The sequence below is a fragment of the Cebus imitator genome, unplaced genomic scaffold, assembly GCF_001604975.1.
Source record: "Cebus imitator isolate Cc_AM_T3 unplaced genomic scaffold, Cebus_imitator-1.0 Scaffold4, whole genome shotgun sequence".
Taxonomy (NCBI): Eukaryota; Metazoa; Chordata; class Mammalia; order Primates; family Cebidae; genus Cebus; species Cebus imitator.
The window spans coordinates 980,621-1,001,043 of NW_016107319.1; the positions used below are offsets into that span (position 1 = coordinate 980,621).

Genomic DNA, 20,423 nt, shown 5'->3' on the forward strand with positions numbered 1-20,423 from the left:
AAAAAAAAAAAAAGAAAAATCATTTATTAAACAGCTTCTCCAAGACAAGAATTTAGATCTCACTTCTGTCACTCTCCACCTCAGGTTCTCAGGTCACTATGGCAACTTCAAGCCACATACTTGGATTTCTGCCCCATTACTGAGGCTCGCAGCACTTAACCCCTCACCGCTCCTCCTGGTGGAGGACACATCAGCAGAACGACACTGGAGGGCGGTTTGCACTAACGGGTAAAGCTGAAGATCTGCATCTCCTACAGCCCCATAGCCAACCATGCTTCCGGGTATGTGACAAGGAAGCATGTACCCACACACCAGGACACTCAAACAAGAATGTTCCTGAGCACTAAAACACTTAACACAGCCAGCTGAGCGAGGTGGCTCATGCCTGTAATCCCAGTACTATGGGAGGCTGAGGGAGGCAGTTCACTTGAGCTCAGGAGTTTGAGACCAGCCTGGCCAACATGGTGAAACCCTGTCTCTACTAAAAATACAAAAATTAGCTGGGCGTGCTGGTGGGCACCTGTATTCCCAGCTACTAGGGGGGCTGAGAAAGGAAAATCACTTGAACGCAAGAGGTGGAGGTTGCAGTGAGCCGAGATTGCACCACTGCAATCCAGCCTGGGCAACAGGGCAAGACCTTGTCTCAAACACAAAACAAAACAAAAACAAAAACTAACAGCTAAAATCCCAACAAAGACTCAATAAGAAAGATTCGCAGAAAATTACACAGCAGTTATAATCAAATTTAAGCTTTGTGTCAATATGGTTGAATCTCAAAATCATCAAGCAGGCAAAATCAACAGCTACAGAATGGTACACACCTTTATTTGCCATATCTGTACCTAGGCACAGACCTTACTCTTAGTCTCGTATCGCAGTGTGCCTCCAATGCACATGCCAACCTCAAATCGAGAGCTCCCGGACCAGTTGGTTCACAAATGCAGCCCTCTGTCCCCACCCTGAGAATATACTAGGGGCAGCTGCGTTTGCTTCTTCCGACCTTACTCTTCGAGCTGCTCACCATCTTAACCAATGTGCTGAAGCCTCCACCCACTCACTGCCGTTGCCTGCTGGTCTCTTTAAGCCTTTTCCTAATCCTTTACTATCACTGTTGAGATCTCACAAGAGAAGATACCTTGACCCAGATGCCCAGCAAAGGAGAACTAAAGAGGGTGAAGGAGCTTGGCAACCTCCGGCTCTGACTTGTTGAAGATTGTAAGCTATAACACGCCTGACTATCCTCATTAAATACTCAATTCTCCAATTCGCTTTCTCCGTAAAGCAGAATAACTTAGTGAAAGCTTACAAAGGAGCCAGACTACATTTGAATCTGCTGCCAGTCCGGCTTTATGACTTTAGGCAAGTTATTTTACCTCTTTGTACATTCACCTCTCCATGGATAAACAGGGTTTCATCCTAGAGGGCTGTTTGAGGATCAAATGAGCTCTAGGTAAAGTGCTTAGAACTGCCTGGCACAGAGGAAAGGCTATGTATTAGCCATGGCTACCAGACCTGAGAGAACGGTACTCTCGAAACCACTCTCCTACTGGCCAGCATCTACCTCACTTCCAGCTGATTTCTATTACTATTACAGGAGTCACTCCAATAAGCATCTATGGCTTTGCCCTTCTCAGCTAACTTGTTGCCTTACTTATTTCAAAGTGCCTAGGCTTCTGCTGAATTATGCCCTTGGATAAGAAGTAGCAATTTCTCCATCCTAGCTAACATGGTGAAACGCCATCTCTACTAAAAATACAAAAATAGCTGGGTGTGGTGATGGGTGCCTGTAGTCGCAGCTACTTGGGAGGCTGGAGAATCGCTTGAACCTGGGGGGCGGAGGTCATAGTGAGCCAAGATGGTGCCACTGCACTCCAGCCTGGTGACAGAGTGAGACTCTGTCTCAAAAACTAAACAATAGCTGTATTACAGTATTTCCTGCAAGGGCTTGGCTGTTTTTGTTTGTTTAAGAAACAGGGTCTCGTTCTGCAGCCGACACTGGAGTGCAGTGGCACATTCAGGGCTCACAGCCTCCTTGACCTCCTGGGCTCAAGTGATCCTCCCACCTCACCCTCCTGAATAGTTGGGACTACAGGCACATGACACCATCCCCAGCTAATTACAAAATTTTTTTTGCAGAGACAGGATCTCATGATGTTGCTCAGGCTGGTCTTGAACTCCTGGCCTCAAGCAATCCTCCCACCTCAGCCTCCCAACATGTTGAGATTACAGGCAACAGCCACCACGCCTGGTTTTTAATGTTACCGATTTCCAAGAAATTTAATGGAACCTTACAATACCAGATAAACATAAATATTTTAAATAATTCCCATCAAGAAAGCGTTAAATAACTTACTTTGTGATTGCAGCAAAAAAGTTAACCACCGATGGCAGGCAAATCTTCAGGGGATTTAGCTGGCTCATCACTATCCGCTCAAAATTCAGACTCTGAAGATACTGCAAACCTTTAATTAAAAAAAAATTTTTTTAGGTACAAATATAAGAGAAAAATGTAAGATATCTTTAAAACCATAAATTCACACACATTAAAAAAAAAACTTAAAAAAATTATTTGCAGAAATGCTTTAAATGAAGGTCCATGCAGACAAACAGTCACATAGTGTATGGCCCAGAAGAGTGTGACTAGTCTAACCACATTCATTGATCACCAAGGCGGCTTCACTAAAGAACACTCAGGAAGTAGCAGGCTGTGACACTACATGACGATGTGAAGTTCATATGTTTGTAAGCTCAGTGTATGCTGAGTTTATACAGAGGGGGAAAAAGACCTTATGATTTGGTTTCAGCTAACAATCGACAGGCAACAAAACAGAACAGCAATTTGATTCTAGCTTGTGTGTCTTAAGTTGTTAGTGAGGCTGAGCACTGTTTTCGGGTGCACAGTAGTTATTTGTAGTTTTTATTTTTCTAAACAAGAAACTAAATTTGCCTCTACCTCTGTGGAAGGCAAATTTAGACAGAAACCTTTCTCAGAATTAATGAACACAATTCTCTCCTACATGACTAAAAGAAAGACACTTCATTTATTTTCAGAGGCAAGCTGACCAACTTGTACTTAAGAATATGTTCTTAGGAGTTTGTCTGATGCATATTTTGATAAAAATTATGTAAATGGGATGTCACAGCTTAAAAAAAATGATGTCTTTACTTCAGATTCCTGGCATTAATTTATACAAAGGCCAGCAGAGATACTTACTTTGTGATAAAACCTTGTCCTACTGGTCTATACGTATCTTTTTAGGAGCATGCAGGATGTAGATGAATGTTTATTATGCAACACATACAACTTTCAGTTCAGAGCTCGGGCTGTTAACCCAAGGGGACTGTGACCCCACAGAGGACACGTGGCAGTGTCTGAAGAGAGTTTTTGCTGTCACGACTGGGGGTGGTCAGGACTGCAGTTAGCAGCTAATAGGTGGAGGCTGTTCAACATCCTCCAGGGCAGACAATAGCCCCCAATGATGAAGGATGATGCAGCCCAAACGTCAACTGTGCGAGGCTGAGCACTGGTTTAGAGACAGTGGCCCTAAACCACGTGAAATATTCATAAACATCAACAAAACAATTTACAATGACTTCTAAACTACGTTCTTGGAGACTCTCTTCAACTAAAATATACTAATCTAATGTAAACAAGTTTCAACTGATAGATATGAATTATAAATAACTCTTGGAAATTAGCAAAAAATACTGCTCAATGAAATCTCAAGGCTTCAGGAAGAGCTGAATCTGAATAAGCCCAAACTTTCCAGTCAGCCGAACCTGGCTTCAGTTTCTCATCTTGCCAGTAACTATGTGATCTTGGGAAAATGACTGCCCTCTGCTTTGCTGTCTGTGAAAGGAGAATATGTGCCATTTACTGGGCTGTTACAAGGACAACAAAGAGAGGGTGCATCCACCTGCAGCTTTGTACAGGGTGCTGGCACAGCCCAGGGCTCAGCCTTGCCTCTGGAGACGTCTTCACATTTCAAACCCTCAAAAGCAGAAACCTCTTTCTTAAACTCAAATTCATCCTGAGGGGTCTGTAGGGTTCTCAAGCTCAAATCTATCTTAAGGGGTTTGTAGGGGAGTATGAGGTGCTTGAAATTACTGTTAAAAGTTTGAGTGTACATGCATTTTTCTGAATCCATAGTTTTTATTAAAATCTCCAAAAGAGTAAAGAATCACCATTCTAAAGAGTGACAAGAACAAGGAAAATCCAGTCCAGCACTCCCACAACACTGACCTTCTTTCAGGTTTCCACTCAAAAGCTGCTTGTGTCTAAAAACAAAGGTGTAGAACACAGCTTGGCAGGCTGAGTAAAATGGTCCATGGAGAGCAACGTCGCAGAATGCCTTTGTTCCTGAATCCTGGTTATGAAGGTATATGTGCAGCCAGTTAACCAAAAGATCTAGGCATGATTTTACAGTACTAGAGAAAAGAAAAATTCACGTCAACTTCACACTTCATTAAAAAAAACAAAAAACAAAAAAAAAAACAGAATAACATAACACACAACTGCCTTTCATTACAAACCACACTAAGTAAGTTCATAGGATTATTTAAATAATACCCACGGACACAAAGGAAAAGCAAACAAAGGAAGCATAAGGATGGGTTTGTAGGAAGACAACCTTCCAGTTACAAGGCAGAGTAGCTCTGACCTTCTAGGAACAGGTGAGCCCCTAAGAACGTCCCAAGGGATGGAAGGCAGGTTCTCCTAACCAGCTCAAAAGCAGCCCTCTTAGGGTGATTGGCCAAACAGGACAGGTTCACCAACATCTCCTAAGAGAAAGACAGTCTGGTGGACTTTAGTATTCCCTGATGGAGCCTAGTGAAGCCCTATGGTCAATGATTTTGTGATTGGTGAAGGATTTCAACAGCATCCTTGTCCAAAGATACCTGCATGGACTACTGGAAGAAACCGGCTTCTTAGATAGGTCTATTACCTTTAAAAGGCTTTTTCTTCAGTTTTATCAGATACAATAGATTCGGAATGTAAATGAAAAAATGACAAACCTACAAAAAGAATCAAAACAGAATACAATACTGTCCTCTAGCCACAAAAACAAATGGATCTTCAAATGCAACCACACAGAACAGATGATAAAAGCCTTACATATGGGGTTTCACATATATAAAAAAAGAGACACTTTATTCTAAAATCGCTGCTTAGAAATATAAACATCTTGCACGGAGTGGGGATTTTATTCACTTAAAAAATCATACCAAAAAAATAAGGCAGATATTTTTGACTTGAGACAATGCTACACTCTTTTTAAAGCATGATATTAAAAAGTACTTGAAAAATTAGGCTACTTACATAAGAGGAATAAATTTAGCTCTTGCCAAAAAGCTTCCGATATAATTTCCAGCAGCCTGCCTGATGATGGCAGGATTACTTGGATCCTGTAATTTTTTCCAGAGATGTTCCAGAAATGCCTCTGCAAATCCCTATAAAAAGAGAATGTGTCGGTGTAATCTTTTTTTAATGCCTAAGATAATATGGCTATCAAAATCCTAAGATTTTTACTTCACCAATGTGGGGAAAAGTTCCAATATCTCACGAGTACTTCATGGTCTTCATTTTTTAAACACTTTGAGAGAATACTATTAAAAACAAAAGGCATCTCAGGTGTTAAATAATCCAGTGGATCCCAAACAAATCAACCCGTGGCCGGTGCGGCAGCTCACACCTGAGGTTAGGAGTTTGAGACCAGCCTGGCCAACATAGTGAAACTCCATCTCTACTACAAATACAAAAATTAGCCAGGCGTGGTGGCAGGTGCCTGTAATCCCAGCCACTTGGGTGGCCAAGGCAGGAGAATCGCTAGAACCTGGGAGGCAGGGACTGCAGTGAGCTAAGATCACAGCACTGCACTCTAGGCTGGGCAACAGAGCGAGACACCATCTTAAAAAAAAAAAAGCTGGGAAGGTACAAATTCAATAGGTTTGTGACAGGGTTTTGGAATCCGCATATTATAAAAGCTCTTCACGTGATTCCAATGTCAGCCAGAACTTGTGACCAACAATAACTCACACCCCACGGAGCTCCACATGGGCATTCCCATGAGCACGAAGCACCCTTCCTGTCTCTGCACACTCTAAATCAACCATCAACAGAAATACGGTCTAAAGTACCGCTGGTATTTGAGTAATTATGTCAATCATGGAAAAAAACAGACACAGCTTCTTAGTAAAGGGTGTAACTTCCAACTTCTCCCAAATAGCGCTTTTCTGAAGCTAGGCATGTCCATGTGGGCAGACTAAGTTCAACCTTCTTTCCCATGACAAGCATTCTCCTAACCTCTACAAAGCCACAAAATCGTTGCAGAGAAGGAAGAGCCTTCCCCAACAATAACAAAAAAAGCGAAAGCCTAAAGTTTTAAAACTCTAGATTAGAAAGTTGATTTGGGGTAACTACAACTCAACCCTTGAAAAGAACAAAGGTAATACAGTTAATTACCCCCTATGAGATTTTAAGACTTAAGGAAAGGGCTCCACCTAGTGACCAAAAGGCAGGATGACATTTTCGCAGCACCAAGCTAGGCGGGCAGGCAGCAATTCTGTTTTCTCTCCAAGTGTACTGAGAAGGGAACGTGGGCCAGGCACAGTGGTTCATGCCTGTAATCCCAGCACTTTAGGGGGCAGGAGGTGGGTGGATCACCTGAAGTTCGGAGCTCGAGACCAGCCTGGCCAACATGGTGAAACCCCGACTCTATTAAAAATACAAAAAATTAGCCAGGTGTGGTAACCTGTGGTCCCAGCTACCCGGGAGGCTGAGGCCTGATAACTGTTTTGAGTCCAGGAGGTGAAGGTTGCAGCAGTGGGCAGCAGAGCGAGACTGTGTCTCAAAACAGAAAAGAAAAAAACAAAGAAAAGAGAATGTGATTTTATTAAGGGGACAAGCAAGTAAGCTCAAGGAAAATAATTACTTACCTCATGGGTCTCTGTCCACCCCAGTTTTTAGGGAAAAATTGCGGGCAAGAACAAAATAAGCTAAGAGAATGTTAATGGCATTCTTACTCACCAATTTGAAGCTACAGAGGTAAAACATTAAAAACTGTACATGGCAGGAGGCATGGGTGGGCAACAGGAGTTTGTCAAAGATGTTTATCAGGCTGCGATACAGATCCTTCGTTTTGCTGTTATCAATCTTACCTATGGAGAAAATACCGCATTTTAGTTTTTATAAAGACATATTTTCAAGTTTCATCTGCTGGATTTTTTTTTTTTTTTTAAATAAAGAACACACACCATTAGAAAAACAATATTATCAAGCCAGGCGTGGTGACTCACGCCTGTAATCCCAACACTTCGGAAGGCCGAGGCAGGTGGATCACCTAAGATTGGGAGTTCAAGACCAGCCTGACCAACATGGAGAAACCCCGCCTCTACTAAAAACACAAAATTAGCTGTGCATGGTGGCACATGCCTGTTATCCCAGCTACTAGGGAAGCTGAGGCAGGAGAATCGCTTGAACCCAGGAGAAGGAGGTTGCAGTGAGCCAAGACCATGCCACTGCACTCCAACCTGCGCAACAGAGTGAGACTGTGTCTCAACAACAACAACAAAACAACAACGACACTCATTAAAATACGATTAAAACAAAATGCTACTTTTTAGTTTGCACACATTTTCCTCCGAGTGTAATAATCTAACCCATGCAAGGAAGCAGACCCTCACCTCACACACTGTGGCAAAGTCAGAAATGCAAACCCTTCTGAAGGGCAATTCTGCAATTCGTGTAGGAAAAGACCTCGGATCCAATAATTCTACTGCTAGCAAACAACTGAATATATAGGCATAAGAATGTTCATTATACTGTTACTTATAATGGTGAAAACAGTAAGAGACAGTTAAACCCATATGATCAATAACATTTGTTATTACAGTTGTTTTTTTAAGAGATGGGGTCTTGTTATATTGCTCAGGCTAGTCTTGAACTCCTGGCCTCAGGTGATCCTCCCACCCTGGCCTATGTGTTGGAATTCAATGATAATTATTTTAAAATAGGCAATGATAGGAGAAAATGTTCACCTTCACCATCCGTGTAAAGGGCAGATTATAAAACACTTTTGTTTAGTGTGACCCCCCAAATCCACTACAAAATACACTCCTACATATACACATGCTAACAAAAAAGGGAAAAAAGGCAAATTTCAAAATGCTCTTAACGGTTCTCTGAATAGCAGAAATGTGGCCATTTAAATTGTTTTTATCCTTTCCTGTACTTTCCAAATTTTCTCTAATCAACGTGTATTATTTTTACAACAATACAGCAAGATCGTTAAAATGGTAATGCAGTCAACTCAGATTCCAGTTCTATTATTCTGACTCACTGAGCTCATCTTAAATCTTAGCAATGTGAAAAGAAAGAAATTCTGTTTCGCATTGGCAAAGGTTTTAGATTAAAGTTCCATGAAGGTAAGAAGCACATATAGTACCAATACTGGCACAACAATGGTGCCAAGCAAAGGCTCTCTAAACTCAATACATAACAGAGCACCATATACTAGTGCCCTCTACACCATGCTTAAATGCATTCAGCAACCTAAGCATAATTTGATCTGACTAAACCTGACCAAATTCCATATATAATCTTTTAACACATCAGTGAAAAGACCGAAGACAAATATGACTCATCCAGAATCCCAGTCCCATTTTCAAGCTATGTGACTGGCAAGTAACTTGACTTCCTTAAACGATCTTAAAACTCATACTCAAGAGAGGTTTTTTACAGGATTTTTATTAGTACTAGAGATGATAATATATGGAAAATGCCCAGCACAGACTCAGGTATGTTGCAGGTATTCAATAAACAGTCGCTACGGTGATTTACCATCTACATAGCAGACATCCTTCATGTAGGACAAAAGCAAAGACATCAGGATGTCCAGGCGCTCGGCTACAGGATGCACCATTTGGTCAAGCCGTTCGGGATCAGCCCTTGTTTCGTGTTCAGTTTCTTCATCTTCATCCTTGAAAGAAAAAAAGTAAACGCTAACATTAAAAAATTCAATGTCAAAGTGGTTTAGTAGAAAAACCGTCCTAAGTGATCATTTCCCCTAAAACATAAAACAAAGAGGCTTGGCGCAGTGGCTCACACTTATAATCCCAGCACTTTGGGAGGCTGAAGCGGGAGGATCACCTGAGGTCGGGTGTTCAAGACCAGCCTGACCAACATGGTAAAACCCCGGCATGGTGGTATACACCTGTAATTCCAGTTACTTGGGAAGCAGAGGCAAGAAAACAGCTTGAACCTGGGAGGTGGAGGAGGCTGCAGTGAGCCTAGTTCATGCCACTGGACTCCAGCCTGGGTAACACAGTAACACTCTGCAGTGGCTCACGTCTACAATTACCAACACTTTGAAAGGAGGGAGGATCACTTGAGGTCAGTAGCCTGAGACCAGCCTGAGCAATATAGGGAGACCCATCTCTAAAAAAATATTTTAAAAGTAGCCAGGTGTGGTGGCACAGTAGTCCCAGCTACTTGAGAGGCTGAGGTAGGCAGATCACTTGAGCCCAGAAGGTCGAAGCTGCAGTGAGCCAAGATCACATCACTGCACTCCAGCCTGGGCGACAGAGCAACACTGTGTCTCAAATTAGAAAAAAGAAAAAGAAAAAGAAAAAGAAAAAGAAAAAGAAAAAGAAAAAGAAAAAGAAAAGAAAAGAAAGAAAAGAAAAGAAGGAAAGAAAGGAAGAAAGAAAGAAAGAAATGCAGACATCGTTCCAGGATCTCATTCAGGGATGTCAAGCAGAACCACCTGTGAAATTTAAAATAAAAGCCAAGACTCAGAGCACCAGCTTCTGGTTCTCATTTAGAAGACCCAATGAGAGCTAGCCATGCAAACATTACAGGTGCCCCCCACCTCTGCTCCTGGTGGGCACTGTTGGAGCCAGGCCCCCTTTTCCAGGTCAGGATATCCATCTCCCTGCAGCTGTGAGTACCGACAGCCAACAGCTCACAGCTGCCTACCTTACCCAGAGAGCTGCCCACCTTACCCAGAGAGCTGCCCTGAGCAGAAAGGAGCCAGGACCACCCTCGCATTCTTTCCCGACCCTCCCCCTAGAACCAATGACTGATTGGCAAGGTGTCAGAAAGGATATCTCCTTGGTCTCAAACTGACACCAAGCTCTGTAGAGCAATCCATGCCCCAGAGTGCCTGTAGCGACCTCCCAAGTGAGACCCAGCCCTAGCTTATTTCCCCTGCCCTTTTCTGCTCCCTGACATCCTCTGTTTCAAGGGCACCCTGAATCCCTATCTCACAGACACCACCCAAAGTAGTACTGCTATGAAGTGGAGAAGTGGTAAAATGTAGAAATTAAACAGGTATGCTTTTCTATATACGACAGCTTCACAAACAGTATCTGGCTCACAAAAACAAACACTGAAAGTTATAAGCACGAAAGTGAAACGTAGTTCACCAAACCCAAATTGAAAGCCCCAGAAATAAACCAATATACCAAGTGCTAAATGACATGGCAGAAAATGACTCATATAAGGAATTGTTTTCAAGTTTGCTAAACTATTTTAATTATTTCAATCTAAAGCTGTAACAAAGATGAGCAGCACTAGAGATTTCCACCCTTTGAAATGATAAACTGTATGTGTGCTTTCACTGAGAAAATGCTAACCATATTAAACAATCCTTCTGTGGAATCTGTCCCACCACAAGGTTGTGCTGCTGTTTCCTCAGCATCTTCAATATCCTGCCGGGATGCACTCACCTATAACAGAGGGGGGAAAAAATAAAAGGATTTTTAAAATACAACTATGTTATTTTGGGACCGGAAATTCATCTGATATACACACATTCGAGGTGTCCAGATGAGTATATATCGCACTCCAACACAATACACAATTATGGTGCAAGCCTGTAAACTGACCTAGGTCATGAAGGAATTTAAATTTTATAAACCAAGCCCCTTTTACTGCATACTTACATAAAATCAACAACTATCACATGATGCTCTATGCCAGACAGCCTCAACAAATTCAACATTTGTTCTATCTCTGATATGGTCTGGCTCTGTGTCCCCACTCAAATCTCAACTTGAATTGTACTCCTGTAATTCCTGTGTGTTGTGGGAGGGACTCAGTGGGACATAATTTGAATCATGAAGTCTGTTTCCCCTATACTGTTCTCGGGGTAGTGAATAAGTCTCATGGGATCTGATGACTTTATCAGGGGTTTCTGCTTTTACATCTTCCTCATTTTCTCTTGCCGCCACCATGTAAGAAGTGCCTTTCATCTCTCACCATGATTCTGAGACCTCCCCACCCATGTGAAACTATAAGTCTAATTAAACCTCTTTTTCTTCCCAGGCTCAGGTATGTCTTTATCAGCAGCATGAAAATGGGCTAATAAAATATGCACAAGACAGTCACAGGCACATTGTGTAAAATAAACATATCGTCCATCAACTGAGCAGAAAAATGATGAACTGCAACCTGAATGTAAATTATTTTTATTTTGGTATATCACCCTTCAAATATCTTAATATCACTCAAACCACGCCTTTTTAAATTATCTATGCTTGACCTTCTTTGTAAACATTCTAAAATGTTGTTTAAATATATACCAGAGAAAAACTTAAAAGAAAAGACACAGAGTTGGCCAGAGAGGTGCAACTCCAAGTGAGCAATGCACCAGTGGGCCCAAGCTCCAGCTCCTCTAAGACCTCATTCCATCTTCCTGCTTCCCTACAGCATCAGTGCTTCCCTCCACCAAAGCTCCTCTCCACTCAGTCCACAAACCTGCTGTCTCCTGACTCCTGAACCACGCAGGCCCCTATCCCTGCTCCGCAACTCCTACCACAACCCTGCACCAAGGTCTCTAACAGTCCCACTTCTGCTTCCCCACCATCCACATCCTCTCCTGAAATGCAGCTTCTGCCTCTTCACTGACATGCTTCTCCAGAAAGGAACAAAGACTACCTTCTAACCACTAAATCCAAGGACTGTTGCTCTTTTCATCCTTCTAAAAAATGACAGCGGTATCTGATGCTGCTGACCAAACTCCTCCTTCCTGCACATCCTTCCTGGGCATCCAGACTCTTGGTTTTCCTCACACCTCTGATCACCCTTCTCCTCCCTTGTCCTAAACTGTGTCTTTCCACAGGTTTATGCTCAGGTCCCTACCTCCAGTCACGACTGTCTGTGCATATTCTCTGGTAGGCCGCCCACCAGCAACTCAACCTGCCAAGATGGAACTCCTCTCCCAACAGCCTCCTACTGAGATTTCTAACTGCCATTAATGGCAGCACCAAGATTCTATTCCACAGGGAGCCATCTTTGAAGGATTCCTTTCCCTCGCTGTCTGCCCCTCCTCCTCCAAACCAGTCTCAAGCACCAGGTCACTTTTCCTCACAATGTTACTAGAACCACTTCCTTTCATTCCTACTGCACCTTAGTGCGGGCCTCCTTAAACAAAGTTTTAGCTGTTTACAATTAAAGTCTGTACTTGTTAAAAAAGGCCAAGCAGGAAAAATCACTTCCTTTGGAATGCCTTCTTGGCCCCACTGCGATTCTCTCAAGTTGTTTAACTCGAAATGTATGTTGCATTCACAGCACTCTTCACAACTGTACTTTGACATCTTGGTGTCTACTTAATGCCTTGTTCCCCAATCATGAGAAAGAACTGTTTATAACTCCCAGCACATACACAGATGGAGCTCAAGACACATGCAAAGAAAGGAAGCAATGAATGGGGCAAGTGGATTCTTTTCTATCACTATTGCTTCTACATACTGTGATTATACCAAATTCAAGTCAGTTAATGAAAATAAAAATAGATTACTCAGTACTTACATCTAACTTGAGTAACTTTTCAATAATAAGCTCCAGAATTTCATGCCTCAAGGTTGGAAAATAAACACTAATCCTTAGTAAGTTATGAACATAACATTCCTAAAACAGAAAACATAAAACATTTCAACAGAGAATAAATATTTTTCATAGTTATGTAGGCAAAACATCAATTATAGTACCTTTAGTTTCAAATATTTAAACATAAAAAACAGACTATCCAGCAATATAAAAACTGTACTGTTTCTACATATGTATTATGTTTGGTACAATCATTTCAATAATCCCCTGTAAATGAAATTTTAAATTTGCATAACTACAGTTTTTTTAAATAGCTGTATTAATAAAACTCACATCTGGTTTTTGTAATTTTCACTAAAAAAAGAAAAAATCAACTCATATCATACAATTACCAACATAAAGTATGCAATTTAAATTTTTAATATATTCAGTTATGTGACCATCAACATAATTTCAGAACATTTATTTTTCTTTAAGAGACAGGGTCTTGGGCTGGGTGCAGTGGCTCATGCCTGTAGTCCCAGTACTTTGGGAGGCCAAGGCAGACGGATCACAAAGTCAGGAGATCGAGACCATCCTAGCTAACATGTTTTGTCATCTCTTCACCAGTTGTCAGACATTTGAGTTGCTTCTAAATGAGGCCATTATGAATGGAACTGCTACGAATATCCATGTACTCACAAGTTTTTCTGTGGAAATGTTATTTTCTTTTTTTTTTTTTTTTTTTGATGGACTTTCACTCTTGTTGCCCAGGCTGGAGTGCAATGGCACAATCTCGGCTCACCACAACCTCTGCCTCCTGGGTTTGAGCAATTCTCCTGCCTCAGCCTCCTGAGTAGCTGGGACTACAGGCATGTGCCACTATGCCCAGCTAATTTTTTGTATTTTTAGTAGAGACGGGGTTTCAATATGTTGACCAGGATGGTCTCGATCTCTTGACCTCGTGATCCACGCGCCTCGGCCGCCCAAAGTGCTGGGATTATAGGCGTGAGCCACAGCGCCTGGCCGTGGAAATGTATTTTCATTTCTCTTGTAAAAACGCAGCAGTTTGCTGATGCTTAGGACCAAACAAACAAACAAACAAAAACAAAAAAAACAAAACCCAGCAGTGGAACTGCTGAGTCACATAGTAATTCTACCTTGAAGAAATGCCAGGCTATTTTTCAAAACGGCTGCACCATTTTACATTCTCACAGGCAATGTATGACAATTCCCATGTTCCCATTTCTCAACATCCTTGTCAACACTTGTTACTGTCTCGTCTTTATTACAGTCATCCTTGTGGGCATGAGTGAAACCATTTCCCTGATGACTAATGATGTTGAGCTTCTTTTCATGTGCTTTTATTGCAGAAATGGCTTTTCGGATCCTTTGCCCATTTACTATTGAATTACAAAAGTTATTTACATGTACAAGTCCATTACCAGACATATAATTTAGAAACATTTTCTCCCATTATTTGAGGATTGTTCTCCTCTTCTTGAAGGTATCCTATAAAGCATACAATTTTTAATTCTGAAGTACAAATGATGTAGTTTTTCTTTGGTTGCTTGTGCTCCAGCCGTCAAATCTGGAAATTATTGCCTAATCCAACATCATGAAAATGTACCCATTTTCTTCTAAGCGTTTTATAGTTTTTACTCTTCATGTAGGGCTTTTATTGATTTTGAGTTCATTTCTGTATATGGATATCCATGTACCTCATTCTTCTGCATGTGCATAACCATTTGTGCCACCAGCATTTGTGGAAAAGACTATTCTTGTCCCTTATTCAATTGTCTTGGACAGCTGGTGTATGTTGGTCTTCTGTGCCCTAACCATGCTGAACTTTTTTTTTATTATCTCTAAAATTTATTTGTGGGATTCTTAGGATGACATATAAAACAATCTTACAAAAGAGAGTTTACGCCTTCCTTTCCAACTGGATGCCTTTAATTCTTTTTCTTGCCTAACTACCTTGGCTAGACAAGCAGCAAGAGTGGACATCCTTGTTTTTTTCTTTATCTTAGGGACAAACTTTTGGTCTTTTACCATTGAATATGATGTTATCTGTGGGTTTTTCAGATGCCCTTTATCAGGCTGAGAAAATTTCCTTTTGTTTTTGTCACAAAAGGGTATAGTTGTTTGTTAAACACTTCTGCATCTACTGAGATCATCATGTGGTTGTTATCCTTTGTTCTATTACTACAAAGTATTATATTAATAGATTTTCAGGTATTAAATCTATCTTGGCTGGTCATGGTGGTTTGAAATTGTAATCCCAACACTTTCCAAGGTTGAGGGCAGTGGATCACTTGAGGTCAGGAGTTCAAGACTAGCCTGGCCAATGTGGCAAAACCCTGTCTCCTGTCTCTACCAAAAATGCAAAAATTAGCTGGGTGTTGTGCCCCATGCCTGTAGTCCCACCTACTCGGGAGGCTGAAGTGGGAGAGTCGCTTGAACCCCGGAGGCAGAGATTGCAGTGAGCTGAGATTGCACCACTGCACTCACTCCAGCCTGGGTGACAGAGAAAGACTGTCTCAAAACAAACAAACAAACAAACAAACCAAAAAAAGTCTTGCATTCCTAGCATAAATCGCACTTGGTCTTGGCATATAATTCTTTTCGTATGCTGCGAGATTGAGTTTTCTAGTAAGGGAACCAACCATTATTATTAAAAACTACCCAGATGATCTAAACATTGTACAAAAACTAAGCAGAATTCATCTATAGAAGGCTTTCCTTTCAGTTTAAAATAAAGCATGTTTACAATTAGTAATACATGAATTATTATTGTCTAGTAATTCTTATCTGTATGAGCATGAAGCCTCTACAGATATTTCTGAAATGGACTCAGACCTTGACTTGCACATAGTAATAAGAGAAAAAGGCACTGGGAAGCCCCAAGAGCCGCTTGGTAAGAAAGGAATCTGAGTTAAATTCTTAGACATCAGTTTAAAGTCTAGAAGACAAAATAACCTTTCAGAAAAAGACCTAACATCATCTAAAACGAAATCACACAAATAACTTTCCCATGATTTTCTCAATGAAAAGATTTCTTACCAGTGTTCTCTCTGATTTTCGAACAAATGGAAATTTTTCAACCAGTATCGGCATAAGAAACCACGGTGTCCTATTTAAAAAAGTTAAATCAAGCCATGTTAACTTTACTTTCTAGAAAAGTAATACTACCATTCTAAAAGCAAACATGGATAGATATAGGAGGCAAATAGGAACCCCTACCTCAAAGAACTGGAACTTTTTTTTTTTTTTGAGACAGAGTTTTGCTCCTTTTGCCCAGGCTAGAGCGCAGTGGCATGATCTTGGCTCACTGAAACCTCTGCCTCCTGGGTTCAAGCAATTCTCCTGTCTCAGCCTCCTGAGTAGCTGGGATTACAGGCACGGGCCACCACGCCAGGCCGATTTTTGTATTTTTAGGAGAGGCAAGGTTTTTGATCTGCCTGCCTCAGCCTCCCCAAGTGCTGGGATTATAGGCATAAGCCACCATGCCCGGCCAGAACTGGAACTTCTTGGCTGGGCATGGTGGCTCACACCTGTAATCCCAGCACTCTGGGAGGCCGAGTAGGGAGGATAATGAGCTCACGAGATCAAGGCCATCCCGGCTAACATGGTGAAACCCCGTCTCTTAAAAAAAAAAAGGTATAGCTTCTGAGAAAATCTATAACAACTTAGGGAAAATAAGCTTCTGTTAACTCTGACATCAACAGCAAATCAAAGGGAGAGTTTCTCTCCTACAAAAGCATAATAGCAATTCAGCTGAAATTTCCCACTACACATGTTTATTATTTTTAAAAGAAGAAAAAATTATTATGTTGGATTTTTTTAAGATAACAAATAATCAACGGGCAGTGGGAGCTAAGTCCACCCCTCCAAAAGAAATCTACAAACCTGAAAAGTATTTCTTAGAAGTGCAATTTTTATTAATATGGCATGATACAAACACACACAGGGGTTTCTCACTGAAAATTTTGGAGAGCATATCTGTCGAAGATAAAAGCAAAATTCCAACCACCATACAAAATTGGGGAAGAATCTGCATACAAACTTTGAAAAATAATTAAAGACAATGAATAGAAAACGGAAATGCCACTTTTTGTAGAATGTAATGTTTCTTCAACTGGATACCAAAAAAAAATGTGATGTAAGACTCAAGTATTTTTTTTTTTTGGACGGAGTTTCGCTCGTTACCCAGGCTGGAGTGCAATGGCACGATCTCGGCTCACCACAACCTCCGCCTCCTGGGTTCAGGCAATTCTCCTGCCTCAGCCTCCTGAGTCGCTGGGATTACAGGCACGCACCCCATGCCCAGCTAATTTTTTGTATTTTTAGTAGAGACGGGGTTTCACCGTGTTGACCAGGATGGTCTCGATCTCTTGACCTCGTGATCCACCCGCCTCGGCCTCCCAAGGTGCTGGGATTACAGGCTTGAGCCACCGCGCCCGGCCAAGACTCAAGTTTTAATGTTATTAACATTTTATAATTTTATTGATTACAATTTTATTGGGAATTAAGCATTCAAAATAAGCAAAAGTATACTCACGATGGTACATATCTTGCTATTATTTGCAAGGCTCTGTGACATGTGTCAAAATTTGCAGGAAGGTCTGCAAGGAAAAAAGTTGAGAGTATGAAGATCAAAATGAAACAGAAAGGTAACACACGTGAAGCTAAAGATATATGCTGGCTAGGCACAGTGGCTCATGCCTGTATTTCCAGCCATGTGGGAGGCCAAGGTGGGGGGATCACCTGAGGTCAGGAGTTCAAGACCAGCCTGACCAACATGGTGAAACCTTGTCTCTACTAAAAAAAAAATACAAAAATTAGCCAGGCATGGTGGCACATGCCTGTAGTCCCATCTACTCTGGAGGCTGAAGCAGGAAAATCACTTCAACCTGGGAGGTGGAGGCTGCAGTGAGCCAAGATTGTGCCACTGTACTCCAGCCTGGGCAACAGAGTAAGACTCTGTCTCAAAAAAACAAAACAACAACAAGAAAAAAAGTGACATATTTGAAGGTAAAAACACATGCTAACCAAAATAGAACAATTTATCAAAGAAATAATAATTTCAAGATTTTTCTCCACAACCATCAATGAAAACTGAACAGACTAATTATATAAATAATGCATTCAGGACAAATGACTGTATATCAATGCTAAATATAACGAAAAGATTATATCAAAGGTTTTGTCATTTGTTGTAGTCTACTTATTAGAATAGGTGCCAGCATATTTTCTCATTCATCATGCATTTTCTAAGAAACAGGACGTATTCTGTGCTTTACTTCGAGAGACAGGGTCTTGCTATGTTGCCAAGGCAGGACTTGAACTCCTGGGCTCAAGCATTAAACCCACCTAAGCCACTTAGGTAGCTGTGACTACAGACACACGCCACCCTGCCTAATTCTACTTTAAGCCTCTTATTTAAAAAATATTTGAAAAAAATTTTTTTTTTTTTTTTGTAGAGACAAGGTCTTACTATGTTGCCTTGAGGTGGGTCTCAAACTTTTGGCCTCAAGTGATCCTCCCGTCTTAGCCACCCAAGTTGCTCGGATTGTGGGTGAAAGCCACTGTGCCCAGGCTTTAAACCTTTTTATACTTACTATCATCTTCATCATCAGAATCTGAAACATCTACGTCGCCTTCCTTAATGATCACTCGGGCTTTTGAGGGAAAAAGAAAATATGTTATTCTGTCATTGGCCTAGACAATGAACAGCTATACAAAAAAGCTATTTTTCCATAATCCAAAGTCAGCACAATGACTAATTAAATGTACCATCTGTAAAAAAGTTTTTAAGCAGCTAAAAATTCCTAGACGGGTTCTAAGACTTCATCAGAAGTTCAAAAAAGCAAATTACAATTCATAAAAATCAGAGCAACAAATGAATCTAGACACCACCACAGGGGTTATTATGGGAAACATATGTCTACCAAATCTGGTACCAATATGCATCTGGAATCTTTTTTATTTTTTTGAGACAAAGTCTCGCTCTGTCACCCAGACGAGAGTGCAGTGGCACAATCTTGGCTCACTGAAACCTCTGCCTCTCAGGTTCATGCGATTCTCCTACCGCGGCCTCCCGAGTAGCTGGGATTACAGGCGCCTGCCACCAAGCCCGGCTAATTTTTGTATTTTTAATAAAGACAGCATTTCAGCATGTTGGCCAGGCTGCTCTCAAACCTCTGACCTTGTGATCCACCTGCCTCGGCCTCCCAAAGTGCTGGGATTACAGGTGTGAGCCACTGCGCCCAGCCGCATCTGGAATCTTCTATGGTAGCAATATCTCTCATGTATAAGGGGAAGGTAGTATTTTAATAAAGAAGTATTTAAAAAAGAGACAGAAAGAGAGAGAAGATTCCAAGCAAGCAAAGAGTGGTGACTTACGAGGCACAAAATGGGAAGCAATCATGCTGAGACATGGTCTGAGGAAAACAGTCTGTGCTGATACAAGATTACCCAGAAAAGCCAAATACTCTTCCACTACTGTTTGACTTCTGTTCAACCAAGGCAATCTCTAGAGTTGGGGAAGAAAGATAAAAGCAGCATGTTATTAATATAATATATACTATTTCCAAAGTACTCAATTACATACTGGTCAGTGAAATAAATGGTGAACTTACCAATATAATACTGATAAGCTGCTCAAAGTCTTTTGTCAAGTACATGATAGAAGAACGAAATTCTAGCAGCCAGTTGATGATCTGGTCATCCTTAAGTTAAACAAAGAGTACTTTCAAAACCACAAATCCTCTAAGATAACAGAAACTTACAGCTATCTTATATCAATCATTTATCAAGAATATTTAGATGGGGGGGAAAGGGTCACAAACTTGAAAGGAAATCAAAACTGGGTACCAAAACAGAAAAAGATATTATAATAAACTTATCTGTTTTTAAAAAGTAATCTAGTAACTCTAATATACAGGAAAAAGACTTAAGTGCAATACTTCAGCATGATCACTTTTGACTGCCCTTAAAATCATCTCAAATGTTGACACCTGGGACTTTTAAAAACTATAGAGTTCTAGCAGACTCAAATATGAAAAGATCACAAAGGATCAATAGCTACCTCTGTTTCCTCTATATTCACACTGACCAGAAAGCATGCTGATAAAAATCAGTCTAGGCTGATCAACTGCAGTCACGAATAAACATAACTTTTAGAAACCAAAACTGCGGATGAGTTAAAATATGATGTGTTTTGTATAAATAATGGCTCCATTCCTCCATTAAATATTTTTCAGACAGGCTGGGTGTGGTGGTTCACGCCTGTAATTCAAGCACTTTGGAGGTCAAGGCGGGCGAATCACCTGAAGTCGGGAGTTCAAGACCAGCCTATCCAACATGGTGAAATCCCATCTTAAAAAAAATAATAAAAATAAAAATAGGGCCGGGCGCAGTGGCTCACACCTGTAATCCCAGCACTTTGGGAGGCCAAGGCGGGTGGATCACGAGGTCAAGAGATCGAGACCATCCTGGTCAACGCGGTGAAACCCCGTCTCTACTAAAAATACAAAAAATTAGCTGGGCATGGTGGCGCGTGCCTGTAATCCCAGCGACTCAGGAGGCTGAGGCAGGAGAATTGCCTGAACCC

The 20,423-nt window shown here is 41.2% G+C and overlaps 1 protein-coding gene across 1 annotated transcript in view; it reads right to left on the minus strand.

The window, feature by feature from the left end:
* The window catches only part of RRN3 (RRN3 homolog, RNA polymerase I transcription factor), a 32,624-nt gene that overhangs the window by 5,944 nt on the left and 6,257 nt on the right, over nucleotides 1-20,423 (minus strand). The window contains exons 4-15 of the mRNA XM_017532890.2: nucleotides 19,450-19,539; nucleotides 19,214-19,343; nucleotides 18,430-18,489; nucleotides 17,370-17,433; nucleotides 15,872-15,941; nucleotides 12,812-12,910; nucleotides 10,636-10,728; nucleotides 8,840-8,978; nucleotides 7,028-7,158; nucleotides 5,321-5,451; nucleotides 4,244-4,428; nucleotides 2,354-2,462 (exon numbers count right to left, since the gene is read on the minus strand). Of these exons, the coding sequence (XP_017388379.1) occupies nucleotides 2,354-2,462; nucleotides 4,244-4,428; nucleotides 5,321-5,451; nucleotides 7,028-7,158; nucleotides 8,840-8,978; nucleotides 10,636-10,728; nucleotides 12,812-12,910; nucleotides 15,872-15,941; nucleotides 17,370-17,433; nucleotides 18,430-18,489; nucleotides 19,214-19,343; nucleotides 19,450-19,539 (1,301 nt within the window). The remainder of the gene's footprint in view (nucleotides 1-2,353; nucleotides 2,463-4,243; nucleotides 4,429-5,320; nucleotides 5,452-7,027; nucleotides 7,159-8,839; nucleotides 8,979-10,635; nucleotides 10,729-12,811; nucleotides 12,911-15,871; nucleotides 15,942-17,369; nucleotides 17,434-18,429; nucleotides 18,490-19,213; nucleotides 19,344-19,449; nucleotides 19,540-20,423) is intronic.